Source organism: Volvox carteri (genome assembly GCF_000143455.1).
Source record: "Volvox carteri f. nagariensis unplaced genomic scaffold VOLCAscaffold_3, whole genome shotgun sequence".
NCBI classification, from domain to species: domain Eukaryota; kingdom Viridiplantae; phylum Chlorophyta; class Chlorophyceae; order Chlamydomonadales; family Volvocaceae; genus Volvox; species Volvox carteri.
This window is the reverse complement of record NW_003307546.1, coordinates 2,275,401-2,299,168: the sequence shown is the minus strand read 5'-3', so window position 1 is coordinate 2,299,168 and position 23,768 is coordinate 2,275,401. Positions and strand designations below refer to the sequence as shown.

Below are 23,768 nucleotides of genomic sequence, written 5' to 3'. Positions count from 1 at the left end.
CGCCCGACAACTTATACTCACATTACTTGTGGCCGCAGGCCGCCGCCAAGTGGCGAATTACGCATCATATTCCTCTGATGGTTGCTCAGCTACTGAGCTACAGCATATGTCCTGCGGGGCTGCCTCCCGAGATGCACAGGGGCGGACAGGCGGTAAAATCTCCCTACGATGCCAACACCCTACCAGTACCCGAAAAGATTACCAAAATGGGAAGAAGCTACTCTACACAGCTGCCACATTTCCCTAGATCGGACGAAGCGCTATTTGGATGTGCGCGTCAGGCGCATCAGGCAAAGCACCGCAGCGGTGTTAGCCGCACGCAGCCGCAGCTGTTGTGCTGCTGGCATCAAGCATCCGCGCAGAACCCAACACACAACACACGCCCGGTGGTGTTCGCAGGTTCACATCGCTGTGTCTACCGCACGGCTGCACCCCGCTGCCGCGCGCGAGTTAACCCCCCTTCTTCCCCCCTTGCGTAAAAAGAGCGAGAACGACAGCAACGACAGCAACGACAGCAACGGCCTCCATGAGCCCAGAAGGACACGGAAACACAGTTGTCGACAGGTGGCAAGCAACCAGATCCTTCCAGCCCGCGATATATATATATATATATCGGCAATCGCAATCACAGTCGCAATTAACTTGGGCTGGCAACACCGAACAGGGGCACACGAAGACCCCGGGGAAACGCCGGAGGGAGGGATACGACTCGATGTCGATACACCAGAAGCTAGCAGCACCGCGTGTGCCGGCAAACCCAATCCAGCCACAACGTGAACAGTCCGCTGCTTTAGCGATACATCCGTCCTTGCATCGACATATCCATGCATTAATCTACCCATGCATCCTAGCAAACATTTTTGGAAATCACACGCTTGCACCCTGACGGGGGTCTGCTTTGCCAGAGGGAAAGACCCCGGGGACCACTCGGACCACACAACGTAGGGGGGGCGCAGCGGTGCACAACTCAAATAACTTCAGGAACGAAGCTGGTGTTCACTTCCGACACTGGCAACAGCAATGCACAGTGTCCAATGCGCGCAAGAGAACATTCCCGAGCCCGATATCTATGCATGTATGTATGCATGTACACCGTGTTCATAAAAGAGCTCACCTACAGCATGGGAGCACTAGGCCAGACGAGGAACAGCTGGTGTGCTGATGTGACTACATTACCACGCACATGCAGTCAGACAGGGCATGAGACGGCACTCGTCCACACGCAAAAACAATTAGAATCCGGGGCTTGATCAGAGGCTTTCCCGGGAACCACGAATCTCAAACAAGTACACTGTCACAAACACTCACCCTGCCCGTCATGCTTGTGCGCGTGAAAAACTGCTGCAGGAAGCTGCCACATCGGCCATCGCCAGCTTCCCCCACTCCCCCAGATCTCCCCCCCCCCGTTCGCACGATCTGGTCCTACGCAGTTTTTCCGGTGCTGTCGGTGCCGCCGCCAGTGCCAAACATCGCGGCCGCCGATGCGGATGACGATACTCGGTGCCGTACGCGTGTAACCACGGCGCCGGTGGTGACAGGCGGGCGGTTCACCACCGGGTTTTGTGAGAAGGCCGCGGGCACGGCCACGGGCACGGGGGCTGCCGCCGCTTGGACTGGCGCGGGAGCTGACCTGGCCGGGTCAGCGGCGCTGCTGCTGTTACTGTTGCTGTTCCTGGGGACTGCTGTCTGAGAAGATCCCCACGGAGGCGGCGGTGACTCCGGAAGCGAGGACGGCAGGGAGGACGAGCCCCTCACCATGGAGGCCTTTAGCTCCGTGTGGACCTCCTCCCTCGATGACATGCCGTGGCTGTAGCTGCGCGACGTCCCGAGTTTGCTGGTGATGTGGCAGGCGGTGAAGCCGGCGGTGGCGCTGGCAAGACCGAATGGGGAGCTGCCGGCAGCCGGAACGACAGGCGAGCTGACGGTACCGTCGCGGGTAGGGGACACGGCGCCGGAGGTGAAGACGGGGCCGCCTGCAGGCCCCCCCCCAGGCGAGCTGGTGGCAGCGCGGGTGGGAACGTCTCCGGCGGCTGTGTAGGCGGCTGGGAGGAGTTCAGGACAGGTGGGTGAGCTGGTAGTCTGGACGTCCGGCATGCCATCCTCGACGGAAGAGTCAGCGGCGGCGGCGGCGGCGGCGGCAGCGGCGGCGGCGGCGGTGCCCTGGTTGACCGTTACGACCGCAAATGACGGGGACTGGCGATGGCGTGCGGGTCCGAACAGTTCGGCCAAGATCATTTGGGAATTGGATGTTGTGGAATTAGGATAGCTACTCCAGCCAGGTTCAGCACTATCCACTTGGGACGGGAAGGAGGCGGCAGCAGGATTGGCGAGAGCACCGGCACCCATGCCAGTGGTGGCCATGTCCGGGGCAGCTGCGAACCCAGTGGTGGCTGGGCCTGCAGCGGGAGTACGAAACGCCACTGGCATTGCGGTTGCGGTGCACCTGGGCCCCTCGTGGCTCATGGGCAATGGGGCAAATGCTACGGTTTGCCCACCAGGCGGGGTGGCCCCAAATGCCTGTCCGGTACTCGTCTCAATGGCCATGTTCGGCATCGCATTTTCGCCCGCAGTGCAGCTGCGCACGGTGGTGACTGGGAAGTTTGTGGGGCCTGCGACGCCGAAGCCACCGGCTGGAGTGCATGCGAGCTCAGGAGCGCCCCGGAGGACGCCTGCAGTCCTTTCATCCGGCGCCGTTGATGTGCCGCAGGGTGGCATCTCCGGCATTCTGCTGCGGCTGCTGGTGTTCATAAGGCCTTGGCTTGTGGGCGAAGTGGCAGTCTGGCTTGACCTGTCCCGCGCAGCGAATGTGCCGTAGTTGTCAGGTGGACCATCAAAGGAGCTGGCCGCGGCCGGCTGCACTGACAACAGGTTATGTTGTTGTGTCGATGCCGGAAGTCCGGAAGCGGGACTAACACCTCCGTCATTGTTGCTGTCGCCATGCGCCCAGAGCCGATACAGCTTAGCTGCTGAATACACACCGCCGCGAATGATGTCCTTCATGTCGGTCATGCTGCTCTTCCGCACCTTGAGGCGGTCACCAGACAACAACCGAGATGATTGTTGGTCCGATGTTTGCGGCGGCAGGGGACCCCAGGCCGGCGGTGCCGTCTCCGTGGCCGCCGATATCGCCGTCCCAACCGGCGACACCAGCTGGACGCGCGGTTCGGCTGCAGACCCGTGGGTCACTAGTGCGCCTGGCGGATGGGGATATGGCGAGCTCATCGGCATGGAGTGGAGCACCGTCGAAGTGCCCGCGGCTGCACCTGTCGAAATGGCAGCACTGCCGGCCATTGCCTCGGAAGCATCGAGGTCAGCTTGCCGTACATACCGCAATGGGGAATTGCTGCCAGCGGGGTCAATGTTTGCTGCTTCGTGAAAGAGGGTGGCCCCAGGCCCGCTTTGGCCGAAGCGCTTTGGCGAACCCTCCAGGACTGTTGAGTAATGGGGAGCTTCCTGAGGCTGCCTCCGCTGGAGCTGCTCGAGTGGCTGCGTCTGCTGCGGCAGCTGGGGGTGTGGTGGCTGCTGGGGGTGTGGTGGCTGCTGCAGCTGCTGGGGGTGTGGTGGCTGCTGCGGCAGCTGCGGTAGGACATGATGGTCTTGCGGGGATGGAGCTGCCAGGCCCGCCGTTCGCAGCTCTGGTGAGCCCTGGAGGCTCCAGGTCGTGCTTGGCAGGGCATTGTTGCCGCTGCTACTGGGCATGTGAACACGATGCGGCTCCATGGGCTGCCAGAATGCAGCCTCGGCTGGCGGCGGCGGTTGTGGGAATGTGTCCGCAGACATGGTCAGTCGAATGGTGCTTCCAGTAGCCGTAGCGGCCGACTCTGGGTAGCCGGAAGGGGCTTCACGTTTGGAAGGGCATGTCCCGGCCCAGGAGCGGCGCGGCAAAGATTGCGGGGTCTGTTCGGGACGCCGAGGTGGCAACTGCAGCATTTGTTGCAATTCAGACTTATCCATGTCCATAATGCCGGAGAGGCTGACGCCCAATGGCTGTACGAGCAAAAGGCGCCTTCGTTGGCCGGGCCGAGAATCCAACGGTTCCGCTACCTCGGCGACGACACACATGTCAGCTGAAGCCTCCTGCTCAGCGGCCTGCGGTAAGGTGGAAAGTTATTAAAAACGTTGAGGAATGTAAACATTAGGTGATCAATAAGGCAAAAAACAGTACAATCATTCCAGGCCAAGTGTCCGGCAGGATGGACGAGAACGGCGGGCGAAGGCGGGCACACTTTTCCGCTTACAACTAAAGCTTCATTTCAGCTTCCAGAGCGAGTAACGCAAAAGTCTTGTCCCTAAATGTCTGTAATTAACCAAAGATTATATTTTATTTCTTTTTATGAAGGCAAGGCCGGGCGTAAAGTGACAAGACCGGCAGTGGGGTCCCGAGCTGTCCTGAACCTTGAATACTTGCCCGTGAAGACGAAGCTGGTTGTGCGCTGTACAATTGATCGTTTTCCATCCTACAATTGAGCTGGCTGTATCGCGTCTTTCGCGAGCTGTGTGCTCGATTCTCCTCGTTGCGGCTTGCGAGACGTCCAAAATCGGTCATCCGGATGAGATGCATGTATTTGGCAGGGTTCATTCCATTCAGCCTATAACTTCACGTACTTTAAGAACGCGTGAAATAATATAACGCATTGTGCATCCTATAACAGCTATCCGGGACAAGACTGCAAAACAAATGTTCCATTGACTATTGGTTTGCTAGCTTACCATAATTACATGTCATCTAAGTGCTTCTTAGTGTGAATTGTGCAAAAGTGGGCTTTGTCATGCTCCATGACTAGCGTGGCACTGGAGTACAGAACATACAATGTTGTACAACTGCCTCCAGAGCTGAAAAGAAATTGCACGGGCTGCCCGCGCAGTTGCCGGCTAAAGTCCATGCCTGTTCATGCCAGTTAAACCACTTGTGCATGTGGCATGCACTAGGACGACATGCATATGCGATTTCATAGTGGGTGCGTGCCAAGTCTGGGAATTCCTATCTAGCGGCAAAACATCTCGGAATCGGAACGGAACTCTGATGCCCGGTTGGAAGTACTGAATAATTGAAGCACCCTCATAGAAGCCCTGAGGAATGACATGCTAAGACGTATATCGAACAACAGAATTGATTTGGATGTAATGCTGGCGAGGTCTAGCGGCGCCTCACGCCGAGCGCCCTATCCAGTGCATGGCGTAAAAGCACCCAATCTTGGAAGCCATGTAATTCCATAATTGAAAGAACTAACGTTGAAATGGATTTCCTTTGCCGCAGAGAGAGCCACATCAAAGTACTTCTGCGGCAGCTGCCGCAATTGCCTCGATGCTTATATAAGCCATGGCATGACGAATCTGGACGAATTATATCGCCAATGCTAAGGGAGATTTATATGGTGCGATTTTTCACTTGACTTTGGTTGTTGATATCTGCTTTTGAAATGGCTGTCAGCTCAGCCGCCAGCTTAGCCGTTAGCTAAGCTTTCGATCAGGAGCTGGACTTCCCGGGAGTCTTGGCTACAATCGCATCAGCTGGGGGCGAATTTGAGCCAAAACAGGGTGTGCAACAAGGCTGTCCACTGTCAACTGAGTTGTTTGGACTTTCCATTGGAACTCTTGCGACGCCATCGATATGCATGACGGTGCTAACACCAGGGCACGGCCGGAGGATGCACCGGAGGTTGGCAATGAGCGGGTGTCCATCCTCCTCTATGCTGATGACGTTAGTCTTCTGGCAACGACACAGGGGCGCTTGGCGGAGCTGTCAATCGTTTCGTGTGCTTTTGGGATGCGGCCAAATGCGTCGAAATGTGAAAGGCCTCGTTTTTGCTAGCGACAGCGACACAAGGAGTGCTGTTCAAGCATCGTGTAATGAGCTCAGGCTGGCCGGTGAGGCCGTACCGGCTAAGGGGAGTGCACGATATCTGGGGTTAGTGCGTACGGGCCAGAACGGCCGTTTTCGGGCCTGCCGCCAGCAGTTGTACGACACAGCTGGGACGTTGAGTACAAAGTTGGATAAGCTAAAGCTGTTCGCCCCAGATGTGAGGGCGAGGTGCTTTGATACGCAGGTACGAGCAACACTGTTGTATTTCTGTCAAGCGTGGGGACCACCTATGCTAGCTGAAGTCTTGGACAGGCTCAGGAGGCGGAGTGATGCGAGAGGGGCCCTTCGAGGCATGTCTGAAGGACGGAGCAGTGCAGCTTCAGGTATCGATTATGCGGCAAATTGCGGGAACTGTCGGACCAGCACTCCGCCTCCTGTTCGCTGGCTTGTCGCGGCTACCCCTGCACTACCATGTTTTCAAGCAGATTGTGAGGTTTTCAAACCGTGTCCGTTTACAGCGTGGGTCTGTGGCACACCAAGTTTCGCGACAGGAGGTCGTAGAGTCCCTCTCCAACCCCGAAGGAGCCGGATGGGGGACACTACTCCTCCGTTTTCTAAGTTTTCCGGGACACCGGCGTATGGAAAGAGGCCCCGCAAGGGCTACATGAGGTAGACGAACGAGTGGAGTGGCTCATGAACAGGCCATTTACAGAGGGGGTGTTTCCACTTGGATTATAAGTCACGGATTAAGGCTTAATCCGTGGCATATGGAAACATCGCGCGGGTTAGACGGATTAGGCGGATTACGGTTGGCGGGATTAGTTAGGTATCTACGCCCGTATCCGCGCGCTTCGCGGATTACAAATAGATTAATATATTAAAAATGTGCACATTCTTCCTATACTAAAAACTCAAACTCGGTGGAAAAAATTTGCTACAGTAACTTGGTGGCCACCAAGTATTAACACGTTTTACAGCGCTTCATAAAAACCTTATTGATAGCTTGGAATGTTATCTGTTATAAAGGCTGTAGGTGTTCCTAAGGGGGTGTTTCCACTTGGATTAAAAGTCGCGGATTAAGGTATTTTTAAGCCGCGCCAATCCACCGCTAATCCGTCGGAGTGTTTCATACGTCTGGATTAAGAAACGGATTGAAGTACGACACTTGCTCATTCCGTGCATAAAATGCAAAAACGAGTATTGCCATACATTTAAAAGACTATCGAGTATCAACATGAAGGCCTTGTAGCACCTTTGAACGATACCCACGGTGTGGTGCATAATGCCGAACAAGAAGCACAAAGCTTCCACAAAACTAGGAACACCTACAGCCTTTGTAAAGGATAACCTTCCAACCTATCACTCAGGCTTTTAATGAGGCGTCATGAAAAGTGTTAATCCGAGATTGTCAATTTGATACCTGGTCCCCCCCCCCTCCCGGAGTGCCTATGCCCCGGAGCGGAAGTTGGCTAACGAACTACGGCGAGGCCAGGAACACCAATTCAATTAATTATTGCTTTTCCTGATAGCTTAAATTTTGCGCAAAGCGGGCATACTTTAAAAGACGGAAACTGCGAATGCCGGACAGAGGTCACACATTTACATAATGCAAAATGAACGACCGAAAGAGCCCATGAACCTACAGAGCTAAACAAAACTTATTCATTTAACTACTTCAATAAAGAGCTCAACCAGCGGACGTCTCCGACTTCAACCTGGCCAACGATGATACCGGACCTCTTCTTTTAAAGGGATTTCAGATGACCTAAACTTATAAGAAACACAATACAATGTAATAAACCATAAATGGTTGTGAAAAGACGGCGATGACGGAACCATCGGACGCGACGCAGAGTTTCCGAGACGTGCAAATGGGGACGAGAGGCCATCCCGGGCAGCCGATCACAGCTGGCGCGCAGCTTGGCGCGGGGCCGGCAGTGTTTGACGCGCTCAAGCTCAACGACGTGGGGGCGGCCTGTGCCGCTGAGCAGATGGCCAGCGCTGCGCCCTGGCTGGAAGCGGCCCTCGGCTACAAGACACCGGACGGCGTGCAGCAGCTTACGATACAGGGCGTGTCATACCAGAAGTTCCAAGCCGGAGGACTTCACAGTGCGGCTGTCGGAACTTCCCCGTAGTATGAGCATGGCGGAGCTTTTCAATCCCAGCAAGGCAGGGAAAGGGGGGGCTGTGGATATGGGACGCGTCCGATTGCTACTGGCGCAACTGTTAGTCACGGAACGGATACCAGGGCACGTCTTGCCATCTCTTCACCACAGCGTGCACAGCGGCCCTCTGCCCTGGGCAGGCGACGTGCAGCTACCGACCAACAGGGGCTTCGCATTGAGCTCTGCGACAGCAGAGCACGCGCATGCGAGGGAGTGTGCCTTGCTCCGTGGTTTTCGCTGGGTGGTAGTGGCGACATGTGGACAGCCGGGGCCGCCATTTGACACCGAAGTAAAAAAAACCACAGCCCCACCTGCACCCACGACCGCGTCCCCACCTGCGCCTGCACCCACGACCGCGCCCACGCCGCGGCCAGACGCTGCCATGGCAGCGGCAGCAGTGACTGGTCCCTCGAGCAGTGGTGCTGAACGGGTGTTAGAGGAGGGCAATGGCAGCAAGAAGTCCCACCAGTCGTCAAAGCCAAAGTGAGAACACCAGGGATTGGGGCCTTAACCTGTTCAGTCGATGTAACGGTTCACTAGAACTGCCTTGTAGGTGCTCCATGCCCTTTCTAGTGGGCTGTCGATGGGATAGCAACGATGACAATGGACAACGGGTAACCCTCAGCCTGCAGCACGTTCCCGTTACCAACCTCGATCGTAATCGACAAATCCGGGCCAATCCGGCAGTAGTCATGGAGGATACTCCGGTCGCCCGTAACGTGGTATTTGCTACCGGAATCCAACCACCACGGGTTCTTGGGATACTGCGAAACTATACTTCGAATCCTCGCAATAAAGGGTGCCCGCCCCAAAGCTACGGACGCGCTCCTAGGCGGATTACGAACGTAGTAGTCGAGACTCTCCTCATCTCTCGTCTGCTGGGGAACGAATTGCTGTTCTCGAGCCATGAGTGTCAACGCAACGACCTCCAGTTTCCGTTCGGCACTCCTAGGCAAACCCTGCCGCTTACAATAACACTTTTCTGACAGATGGCCCGTCTTCCCGCACCAATCACACCGCAACTCTGACCCACCGTGCGAGCGACCCGAGCCTGAGGGACCAGAAGCGCTGACCTTCATTGAACAGTCCCTCGCGTAGTGGTTTCCGCCACAAACGAAGAAGCTAACCCTAGTTATTTGTTGTACGGAAGTCTGTCCGCGGGGGAGTGTTGTAATTCCGGTCAGACTTCCTAGGCTTTTATAGCTTGTCGTCGCGATAAGCTTTGTACTACGATTGGTGTGATTCCTAGTTGGGTCTTATCGTACGGACTTGATCTATTGGTACTATTTGTACCCTGAGGCAAGACTTCATTATCAAGCTGATTGTAACAACTATTGCTCATTGGGACTTTGGAGTGTCCTTCGAGTTAGGGCAAAGTGTCAGCTCGCTTATCCAGCTCGTGCTTAACTGGATCTTGTGTCAGCTATTTCTGGCTATTTACGAGTAGTCACAACAGCATTATATGCACAGAATGGCAATTGTTTTACTTTAATCCGTTCCTTAATCCAGACCTATGAAACATTCCCGTAGATTAGCGGCGAATTGGTGCGGATTAAGAAAAGATTAATCCGTGACTTTTAATCCAAATGGAACACCCCCAGAAGGTGTGGTATTGGAGTTCAAGGATCGATTGATGGGTGGTTGGAAGCATACGCGTCTAGATGACCAGCCAGACGTGTACCCGTCAGACGGCAAGCAACCAGGAATTCACGTGGCGTAATATAAACATCCGCTGATAAGGCGGATGTATCCATCGGTATGGATACATCAGTCGTGGACCTACTGCCGTACATAATGCTGCGTTTAGGAATAGTTTGGCGTTAGTAACGGATTTACAGTTTGATGGTTGGGGATCCAAAGTCATTCGTATCCTTAACCACTTAGAGCATGACTGGGGTGAGGAGGCAGTCGGGGGAGGCATTGATATGAGGGTTAGACGTTACTCGGCTTGCAAGCTTGATGTCGAAGTGCTGATGGATACCCTTAGGACACGTGTCAACGACGACTGGGCGAATGATAGGCTAGCTGTGGACCCTAGAGTTTTCGTTACGGATGGTAGGAAGCCCGGCGTGAAGATGGGCCGCCATAAGCACTGGATGGGGCCACCGAAGCCGTACGCGGGTTATATCCCCCCGGCGCATCATCGTGCCCTAATTCGCTTTCCTTTGTGTGTCTCTGACCTGGCGGTTAACAGTGAGAGCAACAGGGCTAGGGAGCACCGCGTGTGCGCTGTGTGTCGTAGTAATGGTGCTATTGAGGATGAGAAACACTTCTTGGTAGAATGTCCAGCGATTATGTCTGAGCGTCAGAAGATCTGGGACCTCGGTGTGCCCGTCAATGCGAACATCCGTGATATCATGCAAGTGGATGATCAGCGTGGTCTTGCAAAGGCTATTTTTGAGATGTTTCGCTCCCTGCATGAGCACCTAACTACCTAACTTTCTCGGCGGTAATAGGCAATTGTGTTTCAGAGTCAAATTGACGCTGTTCTTTCTCATAAACACCCGTTTTCTTCTTGCGTAAAACTTTCCTTTTTTTTTTGTTTGTTTGCTTCGTTTACTTTTTCTCTTTTTTTCTTTTCCCTATCGACAGCGCTGTCAAAGCGGTTCATGAGCCTCCGGGTTCGTTTGGGCCGTACGAGCTCGCTGAAGCTTGTAACATCCATCCAACATCCATCCATCCATCCAGGAATAGTTTGCTCGTGTTGTAATGCTCACAGTTTTTGTGGCTTAGTAAGTTGGATAGGTAGGAGGGTATCTACACGTACTTACTAGCTAGGTTCTTGGAGGTGACAAGTTGGGAAGCTTGCTTCTGCTTGCTTGTCGCCAATCAAAAGCCGTTTATCCGTATGCTAATATGTTTGCATGCAATTCGGAAACTTCCTTGGATGGTTTCCTTGTATACATACATCCCATCTTGCATGCCGCGTGTCGAAGCTAGATCTTTTGTGAATTTTCCTTTTTCCGCTATTTTTATTGCGATGAGTCTTGAAGGCTAAATGGATCGGACGCAATAGTGATTGCCAGAGCGTTTACAAAGCGACTAACGGCTCGGCTCAGCCACAACTCACTACTCTAGAAGCATGCCAGACCAAAGATAATCGCTGGCTCATTCCTATTTATTCACGAGTTCGACAGTCGATCAGCAAGTACGGAAGATGGCTCCACTCTATCCAGAAACCAACTATCACGCAAGCACCAGGCGACAGACTGACCGGACAACATTTTCCTCAACACTCCCACGATGACGACCCGGGTGACCTCATGCAAGTCAGCGAGGAGGAGGAAGGGAGAAATACAGTAGTAGTCCGCGGAAATGGAGATACGGAAATACCCCCTAGGTAAATGGGGCGACGGACAAGATGCAGGAGGCCTAATAATAGACCCCTTCGTATAGCGTCCCATAATGTAGCAGGTTTATTTACGCATTCGGCATTTACTCGTATCCATGCTGCGGCTAGAGTATGGGCCCAACATAGGTTAGATGTCATTGGTCTGGTCTGGGTTGACACTACTGCAATTAGCGGTTTAAGGTCCTGGGTTCGATTCCTGGGGAGACCCCCGAACTAGTCGGGAGCGCGAGATTATGGCTAGCTGCTGAGATGTGGAGTTGAGGTCACAGTTGATGGACCAGATTCGCACGCTGGATTGGTGGCGATTGCCGAACCCTCCGTCTCTTCGGGTGTTCGGGTGAATGGATGAGGAGGGGTCCCTGAAGGCTGGATCCGCCGCCTTGGACTTACAGTTCGTATGGCGAAGACAGTGTGGTAGTGGTGGATGGTGCTATAAGGTGATAAATGATCGTAGAACTGACAATGTGATAAAGCGGCCCAGAAGCCTCCCACTCTGTAACACATTACATTACATTACAGATGTCATTTGTTTACAGGAGACACATCATATGGGAGATGGAGACCTGACAATTCTCACTAGAGAATTGCAATTCGCGGCTCAGAAAATAGGGATACCGGGATGGGACATAATAGCACAATCCCCCACGACCAATGCCCGGACGGCTGGAGTGTTAGTGCTAGTGCGCAAAGATCTTTATCGCGACTTTAAAATAATACAAACACCGGCACGACTACTTCCGGCTAACATTCCCCAAGGCCGTAGCGCGTCGGTTTCGTTCACGTGGTGTGGTCACCGTATTCATTTGATTAATTTGTACCTCATGACATCTAGTTACTCGATAGATCAGAGGAAGGCGTGTGTGCATTCTCTTGGCGATGTGGTAAATAGGATAGGACAGGATGATCATTTGCTTTGGGCTGGAGATTTTAATTTTGTCCATAATCCGATGCTAGATTCCACCACAGGAGAAGGGAGTAGACCCGCGGACTTGTCCTTAGCCAAGGCTTTCTCCGAATGCTGCCCGGATATGGTAGACACATATCGCTACCTCCACCCTACCCGTCGCGACCTTTCGTTTTTCTATAAAACGAGTGTGTCGGGAGGGTCACGTCTTGATCGAATCTATACTTCCACAAACCTCACCCCCTTCAGCGCTTCCTCTACCATTCCAGTGTGCACTTCGACAGACCATCGTTTAGCTATTATTGCTCTTTTACCTCGTCTTGTGAGAACGCGTGGTCCAGGCCTTCCACGGCTACACACGCATTTCTTAGATTTCCCTGACTTGAAGGGAAGCTTCTTGCAATGGATTGGTGATGAGTGTGCGCAGAGACCCGCTGAGACAGACACAGTAGCTATGCTACAATGGTGGCCGTTGTTTAAACATCGAATGTTCAATGAAGTAACTGTTCTTAATCGGCAAGCGCGAGAACGTCGTTTTCCCCCGGGGGGCCAACTACGTTTGGCAATAGAACAGGCAACACGGGCACTGGAAGATGTGCAGACCGAACATATGAGTGCACAGAGGATCCAAGCGGCAATTGACGCCCAAGAAGCGGTTGTGCAAGCGGCTAGAGCTGAAGGTGCACAGGAGGCGGAACGGGTTCGGTTACAGTGGATTCGGGAGGGCGAACGGCCTAGTAGAGGGCTAACTGCCCTGGTGCATCCGTCTAAGACTCTGCAAGTTATTCCGGCGTTGCAAGATAGAACAGGTCGTCTTATTACAGACACGATGAAGTTGCCACAGATGGTTGCGGATTTTTGGGGAGAGATTTGTTCCTCCCCAACTCATGTGACTGAAGAGGCTAGGATGGCTGTTATAGAGGCGCTGCGGAACCGCCACCTTGTTATTCCGGAGGAGGATGCGTATCATGTAGGAAGATCGGAGGTGTCTGACGCTGAAGTGGAAGCGGTGCTCAAGGAAGCGACGCCAGGCAAAGCGCCCGGTCTAGATGGCATCCCAATTGAATTATACAAGGTGTGTCGGAACGAGATTGCACCAGTTCTTGCTCAACTGTATACAGCAATGGGCCAAACCCAAATGCACCCAGATGGCTTTTTGCAAGGTGCTATCACGGTTATTTATAAAAATCGGGGGTCTCCCACCTCCCCGGGCAGTTATCGACCGATTACCTTGTTGAATACAGATTACAGGATTTTCACCAAAATTTTAACCCGTAGGCTGAGTCCAATACTAGGGCGAATTATCACGCTCGAGCAGTCTGCTTTCCTGCCAGAGCGCTTGATAGGTGCAAATGTTCTTTTCCTGCGGCATCTACCGCAACTTATGTCGACGACAGGACAGTCGTGTCTCCTGGCCTTTTTGGATATTGCTAAAGCTTACGATTCCTTAGATCGTAATTTTTTATTTGAAGCAATGGATGCTATGGGCGCAGGAGCAGGGTTAATTAGTTGGACTAAAATTCTGTTATCCGATACAGCGTCGAAAGCGATAGTAAATGGTTTTTTTTCCCGTGAAGTTGCTCTTACAGCGGGTGTGCGACAGGGATGTCCGTTGGCACCGCTGCTATACTTGTTTGTCGCGCAGGCGTTACTGTGTTGGTTACAGTACAACCAAGTGGGGATTCATTTACCCCAAAATTATTCAGAAATGGTTACAGGTGTGCAATTTGCTGATGACACGGAAGTTGTTTTAGAAGGAATCCAAGCAATTCCGGCTTTCCTTGACTGTATGAGGGTGTACGCACAGGCTTCTGGACAGCAACTTAACCTGGATAAGGTTGAGCTGTTACCTCTCGGCACCCACCCACATCATATAACAATAAATCATGACATGAAGGTCGTATATATGGCTACGGCTCTCAATCTACCTTTTACGGATGTGGGAGAAACCACAGGCAGAGACTGGGATGTGCAACTAGACAAAGTCTGGGCTCGGTTTCGACGCATTTCGGTGTTAAATCTTTCCATTTTTGGACGTGCACATGCAGCGGCTGCATATGGGCTGCATCGTTTTACGTGGCATATGGAACACGGGGGGTTTCCCCCAGAAGCTCAACTCATGATTATTGAGGCTAAAGCGGCCAAGCTTATTGATAGGAACCTCGGACCGGTCGCACAAGAAAGACGACTCACCGGGGTTCCTAAATATTTGTTATATGGCCATCCAACTTTGGGCGGTTTGGGGGCATTAGCAGTACGACAACATGTACAAGCGCGATGGGCGTGCTGGGCAGTGCGTTTTGTGAGAGTAGTACTCCAACCAGTTTTAGTGCGTCCGCCTTGGGTGATGGTCATGCACTCTTTCCTACATAGCCTTTACCCCAAATATAATCCTTTGTGTATTTTTACGTCCCAGGTGGGAGTGCCTTGGTTAGGATTAATCGTTTTACCGCCAGATGTTCAGCGCATTGTGACAGCGTTGGCATACCTTCCCCCAGTGGAAGATGTTGATGACCACCCGTTAGTTCCTAATGCGTGGTGTTGGAATTTGCCATTGTGGGGAAACCCTGTTCTTCCAGAAAAAAGGTTGAATGTCCAGTTAGATAACATCCGCCCGGGACTAGAATTTCGACATCAAGCCCTCCTGGGCTGTAAAGCATTGCATACGTTGGGGGATGTTCTTTGCGCGCGCGAGGCCTTGGATGGAGTTATGAATGCAACGGACCAAGCAGGCCTAGCAATACGCAAGGCTTGGCATCAAATAGTGGATCAATACCTCCAACCGCAAACCCCACTAGCTAAATCCCTGTGCACCTATCGTAAATGGCAGGAATGTATGGATGCTATTGGCGCTCTTCTAGATGATATTCCAGCGAATTGGAGACAGGCGGCTAGTCTTTTGTTGCCGCTGAGTGTAGAATCTAGGGAAGCGATGGTGCCCCCTATTGAGTCGGTTACCCAAACCCTAGTGTCGAGGCTTGGTTGGAGATGGTGTAGGGCCTCCAATCCGATTCCAACATTTATCCGTTAAAATAGCGACTAATATGCAACTTTCACCTTTTTCGATGGCTCGCCGTGTGGCCCTTTTCATCAAAGAGGCGACGGGTTCTTCTGAGATATTGGATGAAGCTATTCTTCTTTTGCAACGGACATTCCATCGTTTATGGTTTCATTTACGATGGGAAAATGAACAAAAAGAGGTTTGGTGGCGTCTCGCGGTTGATGGGGTGCCTATGTTAGGAAATTCCCATCTTAGGATGTCGCGCCCAACGATGTGTGGTTGTGGAGGTTATCCAATAGGTTCAGTGGGAGGTGTATCCCCTCGCTATCATCATTTCTGGGCCTGTCCGGTGGCGCAGGCAATAGCAGATCAACTTACTCTTTCAATAGGATTGCCAATCTCAAGGGAGCAGCTTTGGCTTATCCAAGCCCCACAATCAGTGCAACAATGTGTTTGGGATGTTGTGGCTCTTGCTGCGGTGTCAGCCATGGAGCATGGGAGACGTTATATGGCTGCAAACATGAAAACCAACCCGGCACTGTTACCTGGTCCTTCCCTTACGGAAGAAGCAATTTGTCGAGTTATTGTTGACTTTTGGGGCCGCATTCAGGGTTTCGCAGCTTTAGGAATTCCACGAAAAGGTTGGGATTCCGTTGGCGCACATCACCCCTTTTTGAGGATTATATCTGGCAAATTGCTATGTTCGCGAGAGCGGTTACCGATGAGAGGTTAATTATCTGAGATGATAATCTTTTGGTATATTAGTCTCTACTGCAGTGCACGGCCAGCTGGCCCGATGGCTCTACTCTTCGGGAGTCTGGAGCCCACTGTAACAACCACACCACCACTCCCACGCGGGCAGTCTGCAAGCCTGTTCGACTATCGCACTCCCATAGCCAAACGAAATCGCTTGAACATCGCATGACTCAACGGTTTCGTCATGCAATCGGCGACCATATCAGCCGTACCACAATAACGAAAACAAACCTCGCTTCGCTCAACTCGCTCTCGTACGAAGTGGTGAGCGACATCAATGTGCTTGGTTCGCACCGAAGAACCAGGATTCTCGATAAGAGAAATAGCTGCCTTTTTATCGCACGCTATGCTGATGCAGTTAGCGTCAACCCCCAACTCCAGGAACAATTGCCTCAACCACAAAGCTTCTCGCGTAGCAGCCGCGGCAGCCATGTACTCAGCTTCAGCCGTTGAAACTGCCACAGTAGGCTGGACACGACTGGACCAACTAACAGCCGCGTTCGAATGCAAAAACACAAAGCCAGTGGTCGGCCTCCGGGTATCAGAGGGTATCAGGGCAACCAGCGTAATCAGCGTCGGCAAAGCCCTGCAGGCCACCGTTCCCTTCGAACACCAAACTAAGATCGCGCGTACCGGCCAGATACCGCAAAACACCCTTAGCCGTCAAAAGATGGTCTTTGGTGGGTTTCGACATATGAGAAATGTCCGGCCTAGTACAGGACGAAAGATACATAAGTCCGCCCACTAGCTCGCGATACTCGTTGCCCACAGACTCATCCCCCTCTTCAGCAACACGAAGCTGAACTCCAGGCGAAAGCGGTGTAGCGCGACCGTTGGCATCAGCAAAACCAAATTTCGACAACAGGCCTTCAGTGTACTTCCGCTGTGACAACTTCAGCCACTTTTCGTTCACGCTTCTTTTGATCTCCATACCAACGAAACGATCGACAGGCCCTAGGTCTCTCGTCTCGAAAACCTCCATCAACCGTCTTTTCACCTCGTTAACCAATTCTTGGCATTTAGCAGCCGTGAGGGAATCATCCACGTTGATCAAGAAATAAACACGATCATCCCCCTCGCCACGGACAAACATAGCAGGATCGGCAGCAGTAGGCTTGAAGCCCATCTTCCTCAACTCCTCCTTGAGCTTAACATACCATGCTCGCGGAGACTGCCGCAGACCGTAAAGCGACTTGTGAAACAAACAAGCATCATCAGGTCCACCAAGGTCATAGCCTGGCGGCTTGCCGCAAAACACAGGCTCCTCTAGATCTCCGTGAAGAAACGCGGTCTTGACGTCCATCTGTTCTAGAACTAGACCACCCGCAGCAACAACAGAAAGCAGAGCACGAAGGGTGGTGTGCTTTCCCACCGGCGCGAATACCTCATCAAAATCTCTTGTTGGCCTGCTGGTGGCAAGTCGGAATGCCCGTGCGGGCAAATGGTAACACAAGCTGGGTGTTCGAGTTATCATACGCTGTCATCTCAGACTTCAATTACGAGATACGCGGCACCTTTTGAGGTGAAATTTAGCCCGAGAGGTGTTGATGTGACTCTGGCCTCGGTGAATGGAGGCAGCCAAAGTTGTTTGTGCTCATACGATCTTTGTTGGCTACAGGCGAGATACCTTGCAATAGAGAATGCAATATATTACCAATAACGTGTTTCATCCGGGCGAGATATTATGCTTGGTCCGTTATCACACACACACACACACACACATACACACACACACACGCACACACACACACATACACACACATACACACGCACACACACACGCACACGGCCAGACGGCCATGGGCATTCCTACAGGGCGGGGGCCCCCGGGGGCCCCGCCCCAAAACACTTCGCGAGCAACGTACAATGAGGATAGCTAAGCATCATAATTGAACAAGGCAATAACGCAAAAGCTCAGTCCATGCATGCACACGGCATGAATGCAGTGAGCATGCGTCAATGTACGGAACCGTACAGAACGAATGACTGGGCCCAACGAGGGCCAAGTCCTTTTACAGATGGCAGGTAATGCACGGCCCTGAAGAGGGCAACAGTGTGTGTGTGTGTTTGTGTGTGGTTGGCGTCAAGTTCTCCAAGGTATTTACTACGAAGAACTGCTCACTCACACCAAGCTGATGGATAGGACCTTAAAGTTTTATTAGTAGATGTAGTAGCTGGTACACAGTACGGCACACATAACAGCTACAAATTCGCAAAGCGCTGAGGCATGAAGCGCTCGACCAGCATCTCGAGAGGCCTTTTCGGCGTCCAGCTACTACAGTAGGTATGATATGCAAGCAGAGGAATGAAGCGTCCAGCTACAGAGGATAGAAAGTATGTGGCGTAGTAAAGTCGGGGGTCTATGCAGGACCTTAAACCGCATATTGCAGTAGTGTCTCCAGGATCAGACGTATACGGCAAAGGGAATTGGAGCTGGCTTTTACACCGAGCAGGCAGTGGGTTAGCGGAGCAGGTCGCCTGTACGCCGGGCAACTGCCCCGGTGAGCCAAATTTTTTTGGGCCAGGGTGAGATCAATTTCCATATCCCACTCCACTAAAGATTGCATGTCAAAGCTACATCAATTCTTTATCGATTGGCCAAAGGAGAACATTCAAATACATCGGAAGATAGCTTTCCATGGCTTCGAGTTTGATTTCCCCTCACGCCGCAGCCCTTGCCTCTGACGTCGTTGCATGTCCCTTACATTATAGATTCAGAAGCAAACGGCATGATCCTTTATGGGTTGGTTCCTTCATGCTCGGCAACTTTAGACCGACCCATGGCAACACTCTAAGCACCTCCCTCCTAGCGTCTCGCTCGTGCCTGTTTGATTGTTGTCCTTCTCATTCTCTTCTTCATTCATTCAATCCAAATTCAAACGAAGTGTGCCCCTTTGCGACACACCATCAGCTTTGCCGCTGCTTCTCCGACTTCAAAATGTGCAATTGGAACGATGCCCGAATGCGTTCTGGCTGGGAGCGGACAACAATTGGTTCATGAAGCACGGGCACTTTGGCGCGCCTTGAACTGCCAGCCAGCAGATGGGCCGGCGTCTAACATGGATGCAACGGTAGTACCACCTACCTATCGGACAGTCCCGACTCATGGATTTGGCGCAGCAGCGGCAACACACGTTGCCGCAATGACACTCCTGCTTTGTGTGTATGTCATTCTACGGATTGCCGCATCACGAGAAGGCTAACTGTTCAGTCAATAATGATTATGCTATGGCGGCTGCGCGCTTGCGATGATCCAGACAGGTCTACGCCGCCGTAGCAAGTCTGCCGACCTTTATTGTTTGAGGATTTCAATAACAAGTCTGTACTCCAAACGTGGCGGCGTTCTTGTGCTTGCACTCTTATGCCGTACGGACTTCCCTGCGAATCAAACAGGGGTCAAGTGGCTGCACCGGGGCCTTTTAAAAAGCCGCCCCCCTAATTGTCTCCCTGCTACGGTCGTCGAGGGACGGCAGCCACCGAAAGGTGCCACCGAGACTTGACCAGACAAGAAAAGAAGCCATTAAGACTTCAAGACCTTTGCTGTAGTAGCTATAGCGCGAGGGTTGGCTTTGCCGGCAACAAAGACCAACTGGACAGAACGACGTTTCACGGCGTTCAACACGGCCTGAAAGCGCAGCCAGAGGAAGTGGGGCCCGCGTGGGTGCGACATGTCACGGATAGGTTGAGACGACAAGAAGGACCACATGGAAAGTGCAAGCACTGCATATGGCAGGCAAATGTCTTGTAGTGCAGGCAAGCCAACCACTGCAAAGCCCTGACATTTAAGCCAAACAGATTATAATGAACCCCAGTTGTGTTGAAAACGGTCGGTAACCGACGTGTTTATGCCATAGGGGATCCGCTGGTGTGAACTGGTGTGAACGACATGGCTGACCGGGCCACCCTGGGAAAACCGGGCCGTAGCTCACCTGGAAGATGGTGTTCAATAGAGAAAGGCAGACAGAACAACGTTGTCGAATAGCCGCTGGCACAGCGTGTCTGGTAGGACCGGTGACGGATAGAATTTCTCATGGCCTTGTTGATCGGTTAGCCTATACAATGAGAGCCACGGGCATGACACGGCGGATGGCAACGCGCCATAAGCCTCACATTGCGCATATGTAGACTTGCCCACCAGCTGAATTGTCTTACTGTGTAGTGGGTGCGGTTGAGGGTACTGCAGCCTATGTTGCGATGGAACTTATGAGAAATGGTACGGGCACGCGTGCTCGTACTCACCGTACGGTGAGTTGAATGAGGTGCAATTACCGATGGAAAGCTTACAAGGAGCAAGGAGCTACCTGATGATTTGTGCTCGTGTAACAAACTCCTCACTACAGAAACATTCATCGTCTTGTACCTGGTTTGTGACTTGGTAGCCGAAAGGCCGACTTCTTCGCCTGGGTTGCCTGGGATGTGTTCGGGTGCCGCTCTCCTGTTGTACCTTCCCTCAATTGCGATGGCGTGTCGGACCAAGGTTGCCTTCACGTCAGGTTGGGCTACGTTAGGTCGGTCACTTCACGATGTACTCCCTACAACGCCGTGCGGCTTATCTTCAAAATTCCCCGGATAGGGTGCAGATGTTGCAACCGGTTACAACTACCTGCGCCTGCAACAGTAGTATGCGCACCTCGATGGTGTCCGCCGCCACATAGCGATGGTGTCCGCCGCCACACTAACAATATGTTCGAATGTTCTTCGTCCTGGACTCGTCTCTCACCGTTCTAAAAGCGTATATTGATATAACTAATGATAGTAACAAATATTCATCAAACAAATTGGAGGTTGGGGCACTCCTGGCGGAGAACCGTAAGGCCTAGTGGAAACACCCCGTACGCTAAGTCCACACTAGGGCGTCACAAAGCTGGCCTGCAGGCCTAATCGCTAGGGATTAGCGTTAATCCCCGTGCCACTACCGGCAGCGAAAATCCCACCGGGATTAAGCAGGTATAGCCAGGGATTAAGGAAAACCTCAGGACACCGTGTTCTCTATTTGGAGAATCAGCAGGAGTTAGCAAGAGTATGCATCGCCTTTTGTACTGCCTTAATCCCCGCGCCAATCCCTTAGGCCTTAGGAATTGCCGAAGATTAGCTGGTGACTAGCCGGAACTAGCGGGACCTTAATCCCGGACCCTCAATCCGTACTGGCCTACCGCCTAAGCCTGGCGCTTACAAAACTATGCAAGCTATTGATATTTGGCAAATGATAGGCTAGCGTAATGATTAACGGTCGCAACAAATTAAGCAGGATTGTCGGTTAGTTGCCTAGCTAAGCCTTGAGCTTTTCGTATTCAAAGACAGCCTGCTTTCGGCCTTCGCCGTTACCGCTTTCAGATTGGCCTAGCATGGCCTAGCCGTCACGCCTGAAAGCTCGGGTCCGGTGCATATTCCTGTTCTCTTGCACCGCATAACGCTGTATCATCGCATAGCCTCCAGCGCATCCCGGGCAATGGGTCATTTTCGAATTACACCACCCGCCTCCTACACGGCATCAGACTGCGCATGCGATGCGTACATCGCATCCTATTTCAAATGAATAGATTAAGATTCCCGTTATCTATTGCGCCCCTGACAACCTGCTCGTGAATTGAGTCCCTTGCCCTTTTCCTGTAATCGAGTCCCTTGCTCTTTCGTTGTACGGCACCGTAAATTCAACATAACTGCATTTTCCCGCCAGTGTATGATTACTTTTTCTCTTATTCTAACGTTTACCGTCTTTACGCCTTTTTGATTTTTCAGCCTGACTGTTGGCAGTTTTTGTCATTTCATGAACAGTGTGTGCGGCCTACCAGAGCAAACAACTCGCCGGGACCTCCCGGGACGTGCACAGCAAGCAATATCATTGAAGCCTGCCTAATGGTTTGCCTTCGCATACCCCGTTTGTGAAATCCCGGGAAGGCGGGCGCCTCCAGAAAGTTCGGCTCGCTCCCTTGCCCCTGAAGATAACACCCTATTCCCATAGCCAAATACTGGTAAACAAACAACAGCAACGAGCCTCCACGGGAAATGTGTTAGCCTTAGGGCACCTGATTGGCCAGGTACCTCTGGGAAGTTTGGGAGGCCAGGCACGTTGCGCTAACGCGCTTCACCCTGTTTTCTGAAGCGGAGAACGCGAGAGGACGATAACGGCCCCCTGCATACCTGCATCAATACCCGCATCATCTAGCGTCCTTTGGGCCCCCCCGGCTTTCACGGACACCCCGCATGTTTGTGACGGAACTTGCAACTTGTAACCTGTTAGGTATACCATGCCCCACCCGCTCGAACCTTCTTCATCCACCGATACACACATCCGAATCCGCTGCTTCCACAGGCCTTGTGCTATGTTAGCTAAGCTTGCGTCTGGACCTCATTGCTCTTCACTTTACAGCTGTTGCATTGCGCTGCACCGCATGTTACCCCCCAGGACGTTGTGCCGCCTTGCCCACCCTCGCCTCCCGTCGCTTCCCGCTCTGTGTCTGATTTTACCCTGGCCTGCCCCTACTTGCCTTGCTTTTGTTTTGACTGTTAACTGCCGCTTGTTGCTCGGCCTTATTACCTTTTCCTGTTTATTGCGTCGGCAGGGGTAGTTATGGGGCTGTACGGTGCGGGGTGGGCCCGACGGGGACGTTCTGTCTAATCCTTGCTTAGGGCCTTCCCTTCCCTCGCCTTTCGATTTTGTCGTTATTACCGAACGCAACAAATCGTTCTGGACGCCGATTTTGTAAACCGGTGAACGATTGATACACTTCAGCGGCCAGAGAGGCAGGGGGAATGGCAAAGGCCCGCACAAGCGACCAGAATGAGAACCAAAGCCCGGCTTGCCCATCACATGAAGACATCACATCGTTCCACACGTGAACGCGCGGGTGCATTACTGGGGGTTAAGATGGGTATACATGAAATGGATAGCGAACGGTGCTTGTCATTTCAAAACCCTTCAGCTTTCATGCTCTATGGACGCTGAACCACCTGCTCAGATCGATATCGCTGCCGCCGCCTCCGTGAATGCAGCAGCAGGCGGGAGCAGGAGACTCCTACCTGGACCGAAAATCGGCAAGGACTACAAATCCCTAAGAAAAGCACATCAAACACCGCCGCACGTCCGTAAGGACAATTTCAGCCATTCATCGGTCAGTCATCGGTCGACACATGGAATTTATTGCCCATTGGCCAAAGCGTCAACCATCACATCACATTCATGCGCATCCATCGGCGGAAGGCTGCGACTGATCAGCGCTGCAGGGCAGGTATGCAAATGGAGCAGGAGACAAAAGCGGGTCCTCTGAGCAGCAGCACTGCGCAGTAACAACAGCGTCACAGCGGCAGTGGCAGACACACTTGTTAGCACCAGCACCAGCACCAGCGGCGGCGGTGGTGCTATACCAGCAGCACTCTTTCGTACGATCAATCGTTAAAAAACCAAGTCGCCTTCGCTCCGTTACTGCCGCAGCGATCCTTGCCAAATTAGACTGCATGCAAATAGTAAGCACCATAGGATAAGAAGGGGTGGTCGTGTAGGCGTCCAAGCTTCGAAGTCCTGCGTTTCCTCGCTCAGGCTCATCTACCCGCACACCAGCCACCCAGCGACGTTATTATGCTTGCTTATAAGTTCCGAGAAGGTTCAGAAGCTCAAAATCGCCGAAACTTCTATTTCTGAGTGGCGGTAAAAAAATTGTCATATGTACGCGAATATCTAAGTCAATGTACAGAGGAGGTAAAAGCAAGAGCGACGAACGGACATGCTTTGTAAGATGCACATAAAGCAGGTCACCACGCATGGCAGTTGGCGACCCAACAAGATGTCG

The 23,768-nt window shown here is 52.5% G+C and overlaps 2 protein-coding genes across 2 annotated transcripts; one reads left to right on the top strand and one right to left on the bottom strand.

The window, feature by feature from the left end:
- Positions 1 to 1,422: 1,422 nt before the first annotated feature.
- On the bottom strand, positions 1,423 to 4,713 carry VOLCADRAFT_86792 (uncharacterized protein; the record flags this gene model as incomplete). Its single annotated transcript, XM_002946421.1, has 3 exons — positions 1,423 to 2,396; positions 2,496 to 4,089; positions 4,711 to 4,713. 3 exons carry the CDS (start codon positions 4,711 to 4,713, stop codon positions 1,423 to 1,425), a joined length of 2,571 nt encoding a protein of 856 aa, XP_002946467.1.
- Positions 4,714 to 7,629: 2,916 nt separating this feature from the next.
- VOLCADRAFT_86791 (uncharacterized protein) lies at positions 7,630 to 7,938 on the top strand (the record flags this gene model as incomplete). Its single annotated transcript, XM_002946592.1, has 1 exon — positions 7,630 to 7,938. The coding sequence occupies one exon, from the start codon at positions 7,630 to 7,632 to the stop codon at positions 7,936 to 7,938; it is 309 nt and encodes a 102-aa protein (XP_002946638.1).
- Between the last annotated feature and the right edge of the window lie 15,830 nt (positions 7,939 to 23,768).